Genomic DNA, 16,894 nt, shown 5'->3' on the forward strand with positions numbered 1-16,894 from the left:
AAATAATCCTTCCATTAAGCTCTTTAATGGCATCTACTCATATGTTATGGCTACAGAATAAAGAATGCTCTCTAGAAAAAAATTAAATGTTTTTCAATGATTTCCTTTTAAAAGTACAACTTTAGGCCACACATGGTGGCACACACCCATTATCCCAGCACTAGGGAGGCTGAGGTAGGATTGCCACAAGTTCAAAGCCAGCCTGGGCTCCACAGTAAATTCAAGACCAGCCTGAACCACATAGCAAGACCCTGTCTCCAAAAACAAACAAACAAACAAAAGTATATAGATTAATTTCTATGCCTTCAGTGTTATAGTTGATTTGGGTCCAAAAGTACCAAATGACAATTTTACTCAAAATGTAGACGCAATTTCTACTCAACTGAGGAAAGTCAAACATTCTCAGATGTTAATAAATATACCAATTTTAAAGCCCTGCTTAACATACACATTTGTATTAGCTTTGTTTAAAGCTTGATACCTTGCCCAGCACTGAAGATATTGTCTAAATTAGCAAGTGCTGCATATTTGTCCGCGGTCTGTAATCCAGGTTTGTTTGTTGTTGAAACTTTACTAACAGCTGATGCTGTCTGATGACTCTGAGAAGTACTGAAGGTTCCAAAATCAGCACTGGAGGATTTGGGGAAGTTATCAAAATGAGCAAAATTAGCATTTACTGATCCAGCACTTCCACCTGTAACAGAATAAACAGAGTACTTGAAATTGATGGACTTTCCCCAATACCCTTTGGAAAACTACTGCTCACTACTCCCTAAGTTAAATGTTCATAAGAATTATAGGACATATATTTATATATTATTTTATAATCTGTATTTCTTACAAACCAATGACCGGTACATGGCACTCAACTTTAATCACCTAAATGTGACTTTTTATAATCTGTGAAACTAGGCCAATATAAAATAACATCTAGCTTGGGATACAGAATGTAACAGGGAAGTAGGGGGCTGACTCCGTGATATCTAGTTGAAATTCAGTTATCCATAAAACAATGCAACTATATTCTACGCTCTAAACTAGTTCCACAAGACACTATAGACAAGATGCAAGCTCTCTTACTTGGAGGGTTCAAGCATTTAAAGTTCCATAGACACATGATTTAAACAAATCCCAGGGGTTGGGATTAACAATGGTTAAAATGTATTCTTTTAATCAAGGATTTCTTTTAAAAAATGGTCTTTGCACTTCAGGCTTATTTCACTTGAAAAGCTGTCACTTAATTATACATAGTAATTTAATGTGCATTGAATAATATGATATTCACAGTAAAATCATGCCCTATCGTACAGTTCAAGACATAAAAAGGCAGGGGCTGGGGATTTAGCTCAGTGGCAAAGCGCCTGCCTGGCAAGTGCAAGGTCGTGAGTTCGATTCCTGGTACTGGAAGAAAAACAAAAACAAACAAACAAACAAAAAAACAAGACATAAAAAGGCAGTTATTACAGCAATTTCTGACTTAATAAAGGACAATTCATTTAATAGTCACTGTGGTACATATCCTGCTAAATCTTTTAAAGCATGTCTAGAGACCCTCCTAAAACACTAACAAAAGACTCACACCAGTACATTTCATTATACACTTTTGATACTTCGTGTTTGATACACTAGTTCTTTATTCCTAAACTATACTTTCAGCAATCAAAATTGTGTGTGTTTAAATGTTTTTTACATATACTATATGTAAAGGTGACAGCAAAATACACTTAGGGATATTCTAAAAACACAATGAAGACATTCTTCTGCAAAAACACACTTTCATCAGTCAGTCCTTCAGACATTCTCAACCAAACATACTGATAAAACTCTTTCAGCAATTAAATTCTGGTTGTTTCAATTAAAATCTATAAAATACAATACAAAACATTCAAAGCAATAAAAGATGCCTAATGACAACAGAACTTACTGTGGGTAGCCTGGAGAGGAAAGGCTGAAGTAAATTCACCAAAACTGCAGCTAGATGAAAGTATTCTAAATGCTGGACAGCCAGAAATTATGTAAATGATGAAAGTTAAAGAAAAACAAAAGAAAAGTGAAAGAAAAGGCTTTGAGACAATACATACACAGAATTAAAAAGTTGAAAAAAAAAAAAAAAGAGCAATCAGCCAATGATCTAAACAAGGGTTCAAAAAGTCTCTGAAAACAGTATGTATAGTTTGTCAGAGTATCCAATGTATAAAGACCAATTCCTGCACAGAAAACTATTTCCACAATTAAAGTGATTATTAATAATTTACTCTTAACTAAATATTTAGAATTTTTTTCAAACTATTGTCCTTAAAATTACTTCAATTTTTAGTTATTCAGAGGCAGCAAATTATCTTATTATTTTCTCTAGTTCAAAGATGTACATAGCCTTAAATCGGTATGTTCCACGAATCTGGAACATATTTAGTACTTTAAATGTCTTTGTGTACATAAGATTTAAGAAGATTCATGTACAGGAAAAGGAGAAGAATGGATGTTGTAAATCAGACAACATACCAAAGAGTTCAGAAAAACGAATGAAAACAGAAAAAAAAGAAAAAATACATATATATATATGTAAAGACTTCAGGTTTCCCCAGAGCTTTGTAAGACAGAACTACTTTAAAATCAGGTAACTACAGAATTTAAATTTAATTTTTCAAAGCTACATCTACAGGGTTTATTTTTTAAAATAAACACTTAAGCAGAATGCGGGAGAAGTTCTACCTGTAGTTTGGGGCTGAAAAGGAGAGTGACTTGCTGTGGGGAAACCTCCAAAATTACTCGAACCACTAGACTGTCCAAATGCATCAAAGTTTGCAAAATCTGCATTTGCAGAATTCTGAGCTGTAAATGGTAAGGAACAACAGATGTTAATGAATATGAAAACTATAAATGAAAATACATGACAAATGAATTTAAGACTTCTACGAAAAGTGTCGATGTATCACAATTCATTTTAAAGAGTTCATGAAGAAATCAAATTTTAAATGTACTACAAGCATTTAACACAATCATATTTACAAGGCTATCCAGAAAATTCCCCAAACACACTCTGTGAAATGATAAATCTGTACACAATACCCTTTAATATCCTCAAGCACAGTACTAAAAAGTGACTCTATTAACACAGGGAAATTGAACTGAGAGCAGTAAATACATGATGTACGATAGCAGAGTAAACTAAACAAACATGTGGGACACATTACGGAAAATTCACTGATTTAAATTGATAGTTAAGTGAACCTTAAGAGCGACCTAAATATCTAAAATATATTCTTGAAAAAGCTAACAAATATGGACACACAAAAATGAAAACAACATATAAGCTTATGACCATCAAACTGCAGATAGTCACATTCTGTTAGAACCCTGCCATTTTAAACTCATGCTAACAATTTAAGAAACAAAGCCAGCAGCAATTATAACATTTAGTAAAAAAAAAAAAAAAAAAATTGATATATTTTGCAACTGGTGCAAAATTCCTAAGTGCAAAATTCCAGACTTCCCTAAATTTTAAGTAAGTTTTAAAAAATAAAAAATTTTTACTGAAGGGCAAAATAGATACTGGATGGGAGTTTAAGAGGATACGATGCAAGTAAGAAACATTTGGCCTGGGAGAAAAGGAACGCTCGCGAAAAGAATGAAAAGCACGCACAAAGGATGGGGAAAAGTTAGATGGTGTCAATATAGTAAACCCTTTGCAGGCAATTCTAACTTAGCATCTGTAAAGAAATAACTTTGCAAATAAGTATGTCACATCAAAAAACTAGACTGTACGTTTTTTATAAGAGTAAAAATGTTAGAAACTCAAATGACCACCAATAAGGGATCACTTAAATGTATTTCATATGAAATATCATATGATTAAATAAAACATAGCCACTAGAAACCATATAAAATATTTAGTCCCATGCAAAAATCTTATGCCAAGGACAGTAAGTTAGTAATTCGTTATACTTTCACGTGCCAATTTTTCTGATACTCAACATGGTATATTATATACATACCAAAATCTGCACTTTAATTAAGTAGTACGATTTCAAATCAGTATCATTTTCTTTTGTTTGCCTGAGTTTACAGCACTTTTGCAATGAATATGTAACAAACAAAAAAAGCTACAGAACAAAAAATTATCCCAACAAATCAATATGCTAAGCCCTATTTTAAAAAGAAAATCAGAGGATGGGGTTATAGCTCAGTGGCACAGTACCTGCCTGGCAAGCGCAAGGTCCTGAGTTTGATATTCCCAGTACGAAAAAATTAATTAATTAATCAAATAAAAAGAAAATCACGAAAATTTGAAAGTATTTTATACTATCATCATTATGTATGTATTTGAATGGGGACAACAGTGGGGGGTATCGCAAGCAGACCCTCTTTTACTGGCAGCTGACCATGCCACTTCCCTTCTGAAACGAAGGCTGCCACTCTATCAAGTATCACACTTCACTTGAAAACGTTTTTTCACACATTTTCCCCCTCTGTCAAACACTACAAAGTAGTGCCTAACTTGAAAGCTTACTTATTGTTTAATAATTCTGTATTTTCTGGATACTATGAAATCTTTTGTTACTACTTTTTGCTTACTATGACAAAAACTCAATATCTTTATAGGCTGAAAATTTACTTTTAGAAAACAGTTATTTAAAAAATTTATTGAAAAGTATTTTGGAAGAAATATCTATAGAGGATTAAACAAGCAATGTAATACAAGTTTAAACACTACTGCCATTTTGCATGACTGGTAACACCAATAACCAAGTGTAGGAATCCGGGTTAAGCATCAGACAATTCTATCCTAGCCAGGTATGGTGGTGGACACCCATAATCCCAGAACTCGAGAGGCTGAGGCAGGAAGATTATCAGGACTTCAAGGCCAGTCTAAGCTATAGTGAGTTCAAGACCAGCCTGGACTACACAGAGACCCTGCTGCAAAAATAACAAAAACAAAGAAAAATCCATCCTAACATAGGTAACTGAATAGCATGAAAAAGTCCTTCAATTAGTCTGGTCTTCCCAGTTTTCTCAGTACCAAAATGGGAGGATTCACTACTCTCTACCTGCAAATCCACCCCTATAATTCTATAATTTCTGAAAGAACAGGAATAAATTCTTTTAAGGACTTTGGAACTCTAGGCTGAGAAGAAAGTTCAACTAGAAGATAAAGTAAGATATAAACCAAAACATGTAACATATACAGTAGGTAACTAACTATAAATGCATAGAAAATATAGCACAAGAGATTCTCAAATATAGTGGGTAACCATTCCAAAAGGCAAGTTATGCTTTTGAACATCTTAGTTGTATGTTGGAGAACAAGAAATCAGTTCAAAGCAAATTATTTGGGCCAGGTAAGCTCATTTTTGTAATATTTATAATTTCCCAATGTATTCAAAAGACAGCCTCAAATACCTAGTCAATACAGCAAAACAAGGCTTTGTAGTTCTTGAATCCACTTTTATTTCTAGGTACTGCATCTACTTACAATTTTCAACAATCAGTACAAATGTTGAGGAATCCAGCTTTGGAAAACACAACTTTGCAAATTAAACAATAAATTCAATGAAGCTGTGCGTGTTGGCGCACGCCTGTAATCCCAGCACTTGGGAGGCTGAGGCAAGAGGATCGTTGTGAGTTTGAGACCAGCCTGGGCTACAAAGTGAGCTCAGGGCCAGCCTGAACTGCACAGTGAGACCCTGTCTCAAAAAGATTAAAAAAAATAAAAATAAAAATAAATAAATTCAATGATACAAAAGTTACTACCTGATTATTCAAGCAAACTCTACACAAAGAAATACAAATTAAACAAAATATGACAGAGTAATAAAGATGTTTCTTAAATAATCTTGTTTCTAGGAGTATGAAGGAATCACTTCAGCTTAGAATTTCAGGAACCAATCTAGTGAGCCTGAATCTTGCTGACAGTTACGTTTTTTCTTCAATTAAAAACAGATATTCATGGGAAAAGATAAATAAAATACAGGATGTAAACTGAAAGATCATAGCAAGTTCATTTAACATATACTGTTTCACCTACAAGTATTAAACATTTTCATCAAGTCTCAACATTTAAAAAGATGGAATTTCCTTGTAAGCAAACAAGGTGTCTTGCTCCTCTGAGAAAAATCAATACATTTAGTAATTCTAAAACCCTCTTTCCATGTGGCAGCAGACCAGAATACCTCCTGTAGAAGAGCACCATTTTTCATGTCTCACTATAGTACTCATTTGTGTTACATGGGTTGCAAGGTAACTGACATGCAAATTTCAAAAATCAATTACAGTTTACAGGTTCTGTGATCAAATGATTATCACAAAGCAAAATAACTATTAAATTCTGTAGGTAAATTATGTTTCTAAATTTATATGTGTTTTTGAAGGCTGCTTTTTTGAACACAATAATGACCTCACCCACCAATACACATTCATATACCCTACATGTCAGCCAGAACGTCCACATGAAAAGTAAAGATTTCCAGCCTTCCACTAAATTATCTGCAAAAGAACCAGTTTCCCTATAACACCATGTAAACTAGACTGCCATACCTGAACAATTATCGTTTGATATTAAAGGCTCTATCCGTCACATGAAATCATTCAGGGTAAATTTTTCACCTAATGCTACTTTATGAAAACTTCAGAATCAAAACTCAGCCATCGATGACTCTGTGAACTACATATGAAAGAGCTCGCAAATACTCTAGAAAATTTTTCAGCTAAACACTAACACTGCTTTACACTTAAAAAGCACTCCAAGGCAAGAATGTCAAAAGATCTATACTAGAAGGAAAAATAGAGTAACTTAGTAACCACCTACAAAAGGCATATAGTACACTTTATTCTCCTGGAATTAAAGTAAACGACAAGTGAAACAATAAAAAATTAAAAAAGAGAAGAGGAAGAAAAGAAAGAAAAAGTTGATTTGAGTAGTCATTTGTAAACAAGAACCTCAGACTGAAAAGGACTACAGTACTCTTAAAATAATTTACATGACTATTAAACTACTTCTTCCCACTCAGGTGTCTGACTACTTCCACCTTAGGTGAGAAATAGACTATCAAAACAGATCAAATAATAGTTATTTTTTTCAAACACCATTTTAAGTGAGTTATTAAAGAATGAGTACAGTTTCTGGTACAAATTAATCTGTGAAGTTGTAGTAATGTGCTATCATCATTCTTCAGCTAATCAGGCCACAAAGAAAACTATAACAATAATCCCTGGTATGTGAAAACCCAGCAACTGCCTACAAGCATAGGATACATGAAATAAATTGAAAATTTATAAGGGTTCGGTATTTATTTTATCAACATTTTCAAATTATATTTCAATAAACCTAAAATGGAAATTAAACCAGAACATATTCAATGTTGACTCTCCCACCAATTCCTTTTTTACCAGCATTCGAGTCCAAGAGGTGGGAACAAAGAATTGGGGCTCCTGCCTAGTCAGCAGGGGAGCCAACTATCTACGTAAAGGTGAAGAGCAAAGATGCTCTCCAGGTTTTCTGGGTTTCTATAGCCAACAACTTAAGCTTCTTGATTTCTTACAATTTTAATCACTAGCTGGGGATACAGCTCAGCAGCACAGCGCCTGCTTGGCAAGCGTGAGATTGTGAGTTCAATTCCCAGTACCGGAAAAAAACAAAAACAAACAAACAAAAAACCATTTCAATGTATTATAATTGCTTCAACTCTGTAAACTACCTAGAAGTGAAGAAAATTTCTTTGGCCAGGCGTGGCGGCACATGCCTGTAATCCCAGCACTTGGGAGGCTGAGGTAGGAGGATCATCACAAGTTCGAGACCAGCCTGAGCTACAAAGTGAGCTTTCAAGGCCAGCCTGAACTGCATAGCAAGACCCTGCCTCAAAAAGACAACCAAAGAAAAAAAGAAAAAAAAAAAGTTTTTTTAATCATTATCTCTTCTATATATATAAAAAAAAGTGCCCACAATCTTAGTATACCACACCAAACACATAAAAATTATACCATGACTTCTTTCTAAAGCATGTCTCCAGAAAAATATTTTTATTAATATTTAAAATTAAAAGTACCCTTAGTGCTTGCTAGAAAAAAACGTGGCTGGCTAGAGAGTAGCTTTGCGACAATTGTCAAACCCTCCCCAAACAGTACATTTTTGGGTGTGTATGTAAGATATTCTTTATACCACCACTATTCAATAAGCTAAGTCACCAAATGAAAGAAAAAGCAGTACCACTCAATCTCACAAGTGAGTAAAACACGGTAACACAAATTATAAAACACAAACAAGAAATCAATTCTAACAGCAGGCTTCTGTTACACTAGTAAAATTATACATATTTTAGAAAGATACAGTCTCAAATTTTTCTTATCTACAATTAAAGTTATGGAAATCAGCTTTAGCCAATAACTTGCATTCTCATGTTAACTAATACACAGCAAAAGTTCAAATTACCAAATAAAACTATAAAATTACTAAATTAATTCCTATAATAGTGTCTTACATTTGGTCTGAGGCATATCTAATCATTCACAAACAGAGATGGGTGCACTTTCTATGATATACACATCAATTCTTACAGCCCTCCAAAACAGACTACATTTATATTTGTAACAATGTTTCTAGTATAATTGTGATGTAAATAAGTAATGGATCACAGATTTTAAATTATTTTGCATAACAGATTCAGGCATTGAGCATCAAAGTTAACACTATAGAGAGATAAAAATACAAATCCTGCACCTCAGACCTTAAGTCATAAGTTCCCTAGCCACCTCCCCATTCACACAAGAACCTGTACTAATCATATCTGTAATCCACTTACCAATTTACAAGAGAAACTTGTTAAAGGGGATCACAGTGGTGCAATCAACAAATTCAGACTAGTGCAAACCATGCAGAAAAAATAATCCACTTTATCAAATTAGAGGAGAAAAAGAGATGAAGAATGTACAGATTAAGAGATGTAAAAGACATAATTCACAATTGCAATGTGTGCAGCACCTTATTTGAAACCTAATTCAAATTGTACGTCATAGGTATGTGTGTGTATGTGTGAAAGTATATGTGTATAAACATACACATGTATGATATATAAACAAAACAATCTGGAGTGGAATGAAAATTTCAATACCAACTAATAAATTGTTACTATTTACAGAGCAATAATCATGTCATGTTAAACAAAAAAGCCTTTTTTACAGATGTCATATTTATGGGCAAACTACTATGTCTAAAATTTGCTTCAAAATAATATGAATGAAATGACAAATGAAACAAGATTTGCCATGAGTGATTAGTAGTACACAAAGGTTAGACTGTCCATTTACTTTTGAATATCTGCCATTTCCCATGGTAAAAGAAAAATTTAGAGTCTTTCCCATTTTGACATGAAGAGGTCAAATCAACATCTCAACATTATGTACAACCCCTTCTGTGATTAGTAAGTGCCACAGACACATGGTTATTTATTACACTTTGACATGTAAGGATGACCATAAATCCTCAATTAAACATGTTTACGGAAGCCTAATTTAATAAAGAATGTTTCTTGCTGCTTTCTACAAATCTCAGGCTAAAGCTACTGAGAAATACACATACCTGCATGACTGTTGAAATGTGCAAAGTTAGCAAAATTGGCTGTGGCTGTTGACTGAGGAGCTGGAGCAGCAAAGATGTCTGAGCCAAGATCACTCAGAAGGTCAAACTGCTTCTTTTCCTGCTGCTGCCCTTGGGAGCGACCTACAACTGGGGACTATAAACCACACAACTATAAAGATTTTCCAGTCAGACCTACTGAACTTTTATACAGAACTATCTCCAATCCACAAGCTTTAAACACATCTATACATAATTATAGTGTGCTGACTTAACTCCTCTTCATTTCATTCACTCAGACTTTTGTGGGAAAAAAAATTACTCAGGATCCTTAGAAAGCACTACAAAAAGGGTAGGATTTTAATCTACAGTACTGGGGCCACGGATGTAGCTCAATGGCATTGCACCTGCCTGGCAAGCACAAGGTCCTGAGTTTGATTCCTGGTACCAAAACAATACAATAATCATCCACAGTACTGTCCTTTAGACCCATTCTTATACAGGATAAAAGTTATAATGCCAAACAAAGAAACAAAAAAAAGTTATAATGCCATACAAAAACAGATCCATCATAGCTCGTTAACTATAATGAAGTTGAAAAGAAGTCTAGTTAGAAACTTACAAAAAGACTTCAGATTTTTAGAATAAGATATACAGCAAAGCTACTAAGTTTCAGTAATAAATATGCCACATCATCAGGCATGTGGGAAAATTTTACTACTTCCTGTTAATGTACATCAGAGGCTACACTGCTCTGAAAGTCACCAGAGATTCATGTTTTACTAACTGTAGTCTATATGATACACACACCATTACTCATGTTCCCATACACTCTTAATGAAGCTGCATGGAAATCAAAGCAATCATAAAAAGAACAAAATACTGTACACATATACCTACCACTTACCCAACAATCTTTTAATGTATTATAAACCATTAGGACATAATGCCACTGTCATTCAAGGTTATGTCCCTATCTTATTAAAGAATTACCAAAATCATGGCACTCAATCTTCCCTAAGCATTCCCTACAAAGATTTAAAGACTACTCACTTGACTAGGTGTGCCCTTATTTAAGTGCAGTGCTGGTGCCGAATCTCCTAAAAGAGATTTTAGTGGTTTGACCTCAGGTGTGCTGCTTGTGCTACTGGCAGAAGACCCTGAAATAGATGCATGAACTGATGCCACAACCTTGGCTTGTTCCGGTGGTACATACCTAAAACACATAAAAATTAGAATAGGAAATCAGCTCAATTTTAATTTTGTATAAAACTGTTTCCATATTAATCTTATTTGAAAACTCTGAATTGACAGCTTAAGACATTTAACTGAAATATTCAAAGAAAGACTTAATAAAGACTAACTATAAAACTTGCTGCAATTATTTACTTATGGTTTTTGAAAGATAATAAATACTATGACTGCGTTCTTTTTTCAAACTGAAGACCTATAATTAACCATCATACACTTAATACTATACTGTAAGTTTTAAAAATGAAATTACCTTAAAATCATAACATTTCAAGAAAGATGAGAAGCATTTATTATATTATTAATAGTCTAAAATATAGAGGCCTATTATAAATGTAAGAATAACATCAATAACTTCATTTTAAAATGGACAAAACCAATTCACAAAAGGAAGCACAGGTAGGAACACTTAATAACGTATTAAAATGCAAATTAAGGTATTATCATCTTTAATCTGTCTGTGAACTTTGCAAATTTTCTGTTGCTATCTACTAAAATGTATGCTGTGCCCCAGATGACAGTACTTCCAGTAACTTATCCTTAGGAATTAACTGGACAAGTATACACAGGTATTAGGTATGTGTGCATGCATATTACCATAGCAATCTTTATAATTTAAAAACCTGGGGAGCAAATCAAACACCTACTAGAAGAAAACTACTTAAAAGGATTATGCACACACAAAAAAATAAAAAAATAAAAGGATTATGCACATATCTACATATACTGCGCAGCCAGGCATGGTACACATTCCGAGTGGGAGGAGGCTGTCATGAGTTTAAGGCCAAATTAGACTACCTTCTGAGATCCTGCCACAAGCAAACAAAATCTGTATACTACTCACAGCTACTCTGCTTTGACAGGGAAAGATGACCTATGACTTCACAGGTCTTTTCAGGTTCTACCTCAGTCATGTATATATAGGAGTCATGGGAGGGGGTGAAGGAAGCAAAGAGAGGAAGTTAAGAATACAATACCCAAATGTCAGCAATGCTGATAGCTAGGGGTAGGACTATTTGAGAGTTTTGTAATTCTGAGTTCACTCCCACCTTCCTCCCCACCCTCTGCATCAAACAGGTGGGGAAAATAGGAAAACAGAGTGGTTAAGAGTAACTGTCCCAGAGACAGAGTTCAAACCCCAGTTCCATCACTCAATGGCTACGAAACTGGAACAAATTACTACATCTCTATGCTCTTTTTAACCTATAAAATGAGGTGCAGATGCTGTGCGGTTTTTCAGCAGTTTCCAGTTCTTGGTATACTAAAACTACATACAGTGTTGGCTATTATCAAACCATATAACAACCACAAGCAACACAACTTTTTTCCCCCCAGTAAGTGGAAGAAATGACAAGAGATATGAAAATGAATACAAGAAGTTAATGCTTTCTTGTAATTTGGCATTCCCCTGACGGTATAAATTCCAGAATAATGCTATGTTTGATCCAAGATAAAACCTGATAATAAGTTTATGGCTCCACTTAAAAGGATTAAGCATGTCTAAGAAGTGATTCTAACATCCAGTCAAAAGAACAATTTCAAAATATCACTAGATATTCACAGCTCTACGGCTGTAAGAGTAGTTTCCTACAATAAATTCTCCCTTTTTTTTGAGATAGGGTCTCCCTATGTAGTTCACACTGGCCTTGAACTCACTACGTGGTCCAGGTTGATCTCAAACTCAAGGCGATCCTCCTTCCTCAGCCTCCCAAGTGCTGAGATTGTAGGCATGTGCCACCTATGAATGCTTTGGGACAGTGTTCATACCGTGTTTTAAAAAAAGAAAGAAAGAAAAAGATGTCACTGCAATTACATGCTACATATGTGCAAGAGCAGGAGTTAAAAATACATAGGTACACTCCTTGAAGCTTGTTCTTGTTATTACTGTCATGTTTCTTAAGAAAGAAAAAAAACACCAAATATTTATGGTTTTCAGTTATTTGGATTATAGCTTAAATGAGTAATTTATTATTTTTATAAATGCAGGAGTGGGGATTCACAGTTTTAATATTACCATAACATATTCACATTTTCCCTTATTATTTACACTCACTTTTCTCATTATAGCTACAGCTAACCCATCCAAGACCCTGGCTAAGTCCTAGCCAAAATGACTTTCTAAGCAAAGTAACACTGTTGAGAAAATCAAAAACTATGTTAGAGCTATGCACAGTGAACAATCTTACCTACAGGATGAAGGGTCTAGTGAATTAAGAACTAAAATGATAAAAAAAAAAGTTTTCAAGCTAAAAGATCATTTCTGCCACTGTATTTTTTATTATCACTCATGTTCTAGTAATTTCTTCTTTCTTTAGTTAAGATTGTACTGGTATTTCTACCTATATTTATGCCCCATGTACCCAGTTCAGGTGAACAGAGTTCTGGTGAATCTTGTTTTGGATGGTTAGTCCATTTTAGACAGCAGAAACAATACAAATTCTGGCAGAGCCTAGAAGTCAGAGCTAATACGCTTACTGAATGAAAGTACAGGGCTCTCCCCCATAAACCAGAGCAAGTGGTCTCTCGGAACCAAAACACTGCCGAGTATATCATTTCCTGGGTTAAAATGTTCCTCAAGGAAATGAGCAGCACTTTACTTCCCCCTATCTATTCCCTTTATTCTTGACTCTCTCCCCAATCTTCTTAAACTCCTAAGAAGGAAACATACCAGTACCAATAGCATCAAATAGAAATTTACAGTTAATAAATTTTACTCAACTGTACTTAAATTGTGCCAAAAGGTAAAAAATGGCAAACCCTCAGGAGTTAAGCACTACCTCCATGGATACAGTCCCTGCTCTGCTGTAAGGGACATACTAGCTTTATGTAAATCTGTATAGAATTCCTTTATAAAACATAAAATCTGGCAGATTTAGTTAGGGGAGTATAAATGCTCCCTTCTTAACCAGAAATAAATCGACACTTGGGTGGGACGTAAGAAAATACTGTATTTTAAGCAAAGACAATGCAAGATGCAATCAGATGGACTGAGCTTCGGCATAATGCCTAGGAACAGACTCAGAAAGGAGGCTTTATAGGACTAAAAATGTCTAGAGAGGCTAACAGAAAGGATTAGAAAGATCCTTAACCTGCCAAAAGGGTAGGAGTCCTGGTAACTAAAACAGCCTACTCCTAGGCATAGATGAGTTAAGATAAAGTAGAAATTAAGGTTTTTGGGAAACAAATCCAAAAAATGCCAAAGGATAATGTGAATCTACTGACTTACCTATTTCTTTCCTGCCTGTCTTCCTTACCTTCATTGTATCAGTTAGAGTGGTTTGAGGAAGCTTTACTCCAAATACAAACTATTCACTTACCATCTTTTCTTTTCATATTTTTCTTGTAGAAACTCTTTCACTTTTTGTGGATCCCTGAAGTCTGGAATTGCTGAAGATCTATCATCAAATAATCCTAACCAAATCTGTTTACAAACCTTTGGAAAGAATCAAAAGAAGAAACAAAAAAAAGTGTTAAATTCGACATCTCAAGATTTTAAGAGGAGGGGCGGGGGATTTAGCTCAGCAGCACAGCGCCTGCCTGGCAAGCGCAAGGTCATGAGTTCGATTCCCAGTACCGGGAGGGGGGCGGGGAGAAGAAGAAGATTTTAAGGGGAAATTATCATTCTTTCAGAAAGCAAGCCAACTTAATAATTTTAATACTTTTTTTTTTTTTTTTTTCTTGGTCCTTTTAAGACAGGATCTCCCTATGCAGTTCAGGCTGGCCTTGAGCTCACTATGTAACCCAGGCTTGTCTCGAACTCACAACAATCCTCCTGCCTCAGCCTCCAGGGTGCTGGGATTACAGGTGTATGCCACCATGCCCAGCCTTAATACTACTTTCAATGAGAATATTCAATATACTCAGAAGTGAATGAACTAAATTGACTTTCATATACTGCAGAATACTAAAATTTAGCAAAAGAATCATACACAAGACCACTTAGTAGACAAGTAATGAACCAAGATTTGAGAGGGTCTGGAGTTTTTTGGTCTAGAGATGATCATAAATTTTAACTATAAACACAGCTATGTAATCTGTATGAACTTCAGTTCTCTAACCCGTAAGATAGAGAAACTTCATCAGAAGCAATTTTATGGGCCCTTTAACACCCCAAAAGAACAAATACTGGAATCAAAAGTAACTTACCATTCAAGTATAACCATAATAAAGGGTTACAAAGATACACAAAGATCACAAAAAAGAACTATGAAGAAAAACACTGATAAGTGGACATCATCAAAATTAAACTGTCTGCTTCTCAAAATAACAAAAAGGCAAACAAGCAAGTGATCAAGTATTTGCAAGATGTATAAGAACTTAAAAAACCTGAAATCAGATTAAAAAAAAAATTGCCTACAACTCCATTATAAACACAAGACAATCCAATAAAGGGACAAAAAATTTCAACAATTATTTCAAAGATTTACACATGGCTAATAAAGTCTAACATAATGTCATATAGAAAATAAAACTTTACAGCTGAGTAATATTCCATTATATAAAAGTACCACAATTTTCTTATCCAATCCTCAGTGGATGGACATTTGGGTTGCTTCCACATTTTAGCAATTACAAATTGTGCTGCTATGAACATAGGTGCACATATATCACTGTGATATGATGTTTTTAGATCTTCTGGGAAAATACCCAGCAGGGGGATAGCTGGGTTGAATGGGACCTCTAGATCTAATTTTCTGAGGAATCTCCAAACTGATTTCCACAGTGGTTTCACCAGTCTCCATTCCCACCAGCACTGGAGAAGGGTTCCTATTTCTCCACAGCCTCGCCAGCATTTGTTATTGGTTGATTTCTTAATGCTAGCCATTCTTATTGGGGTAAGGTGGAATCTCAGTGTTGTTTTAATTTGCATTTCTCGAATGACTAATGATGTTGAACATTTTCTCATATATTTATTTGCCATTTGTATCTCCTTGTCTGAGAAATGTGTATTCATCTCCGCTGCCCATTTTTGGATTGGGTCTTTGAATTTGGAGGGGCTGAAATTTTTTAATTCTTTATATGTTCTAGATAGAAGGCTTTTGTCTGATGGACACTCAGCTAAAATTTTTTCCAAGTTTGTGGGTTTTCTTTTTACTTTGCTGCTGATTTCTTTAGATGTGCAGAAACTTTTCAGTAGGATGAGATCCCAGTTGTTGATTCTTTCAAGTGTTTCACGTGCAATTTGGTTTTTGTTCATGAACTCTCTGCCTACCCCTATGTCTTCAAGGTTTTTACCTACCTTCTCTTCCAATAGCTTTAGTGTTTCTGGTTTAATATTGAGGTCTGTGAACCATTTTGACCTGAGTTTGGTGCATGGTGATAGGCTTGGGTCTATTTTCAGTCTTTGGCAGGTAGCAAGCCAGTTTTTCAGGCACCATTTATTAAAGAGACTGTTGTTCTCCCAGTGAGTTTGATTGGCCCCTTTATCAAAGATTAGGTGGCTGAGTGTGTTTTTGGTTGTGGCTGTTTCTTCCAGTCTGTTCCATTGATCCTCGGGCCTGTTTTTTAGCCAGTACCAGGTTGATTTTATGACCGTAGCTTTACTCAGCTGTAAAGAAAGATAAACTCGAGGCTTTTATAGGAAAATGGTCACAACTAGAGACCATACTCATAAGCGAAATAAATCAAACATACATGTGCAAGCACCGCATTGTTTCTCTAGTGTAAAGCCTGAAAGAGTTAATTTAAACTAGGAGATATGATAGACATTGGGAATTGATAGGAAAGCACTCATAGGTAAAGGATAACTGGAATATGGGAAAAGAGAAGGAAAAGAAGGAGAAAGTTTGTATATATGTATATGCAGGATAGTTAACACAGGTGTTCTACTGTCCTGTATTTCCTTGCTGAAAGAAACTGTCAGTGAGGCACTGGTTGATTAGCTTTGTATGTCTATATGTGTTTTCATGAGAAACTACATTGAAAATATCAATATGTAATACAATAAGCATTGTTAATTCCCTACCACTCTGTTTGTAACTCTGTAATGTCTGTACTGATCCTTTGCTATTTTGTAAAACGTTGTCGATCTGTTAGTATTTTCCTCCTTTTATTTCTAAAATTAAAAAAAAAATA

The 16,894-nt window shown here is 34.8% G+C and overlaps 1 protein-coding gene across 1 annotated transcript in view; it reads right to left on the reverse strand.

Moving 5' to 3' along the window:
* The window catches only part of Agfg1 (ArfGAP with FG repeats 1), a gene marked incomplete at its 5' end in the record, with an annotated part of 61,370 nt that overhangs the window by 13,302 nt on the left and 31,174 nt on the right, over positions 1 to 16,894 (reverse strand). The window contains 6 exon segments of the mRNA XM_013519948.1: positions 482 to 694; positions 1,925 to 1,996; positions 2,713 to 2,832; positions 9,572 to 9,725; positions 10,622 to 10,784; positions 14,137 to 14,252. Coding sequence (XP_013375402.1) covers positions 482 to 694; positions 1,925 to 1,996; positions 2,713 to 2,832; positions 9,572 to 9,725; positions 10,622 to 10,784; positions 14,137 to 14,252 — 838 coding nt within the window.

The sequence above is a fragment of the Chinchilla lanigera genome, unplaced genomic scaffold (genome assembly GCF_000276665.1).
Source record: "Chinchilla lanigera isolate Chin_1 unplaced genomic scaffold, ChiLan1.0 scaffold00052, whole genome shotgun sequence".
NCBI lineage: Eukaryota > Metazoa > Chordata > Mammalia > Rodentia > Chinchillidae > Chinchilla > Chinchilla lanigera.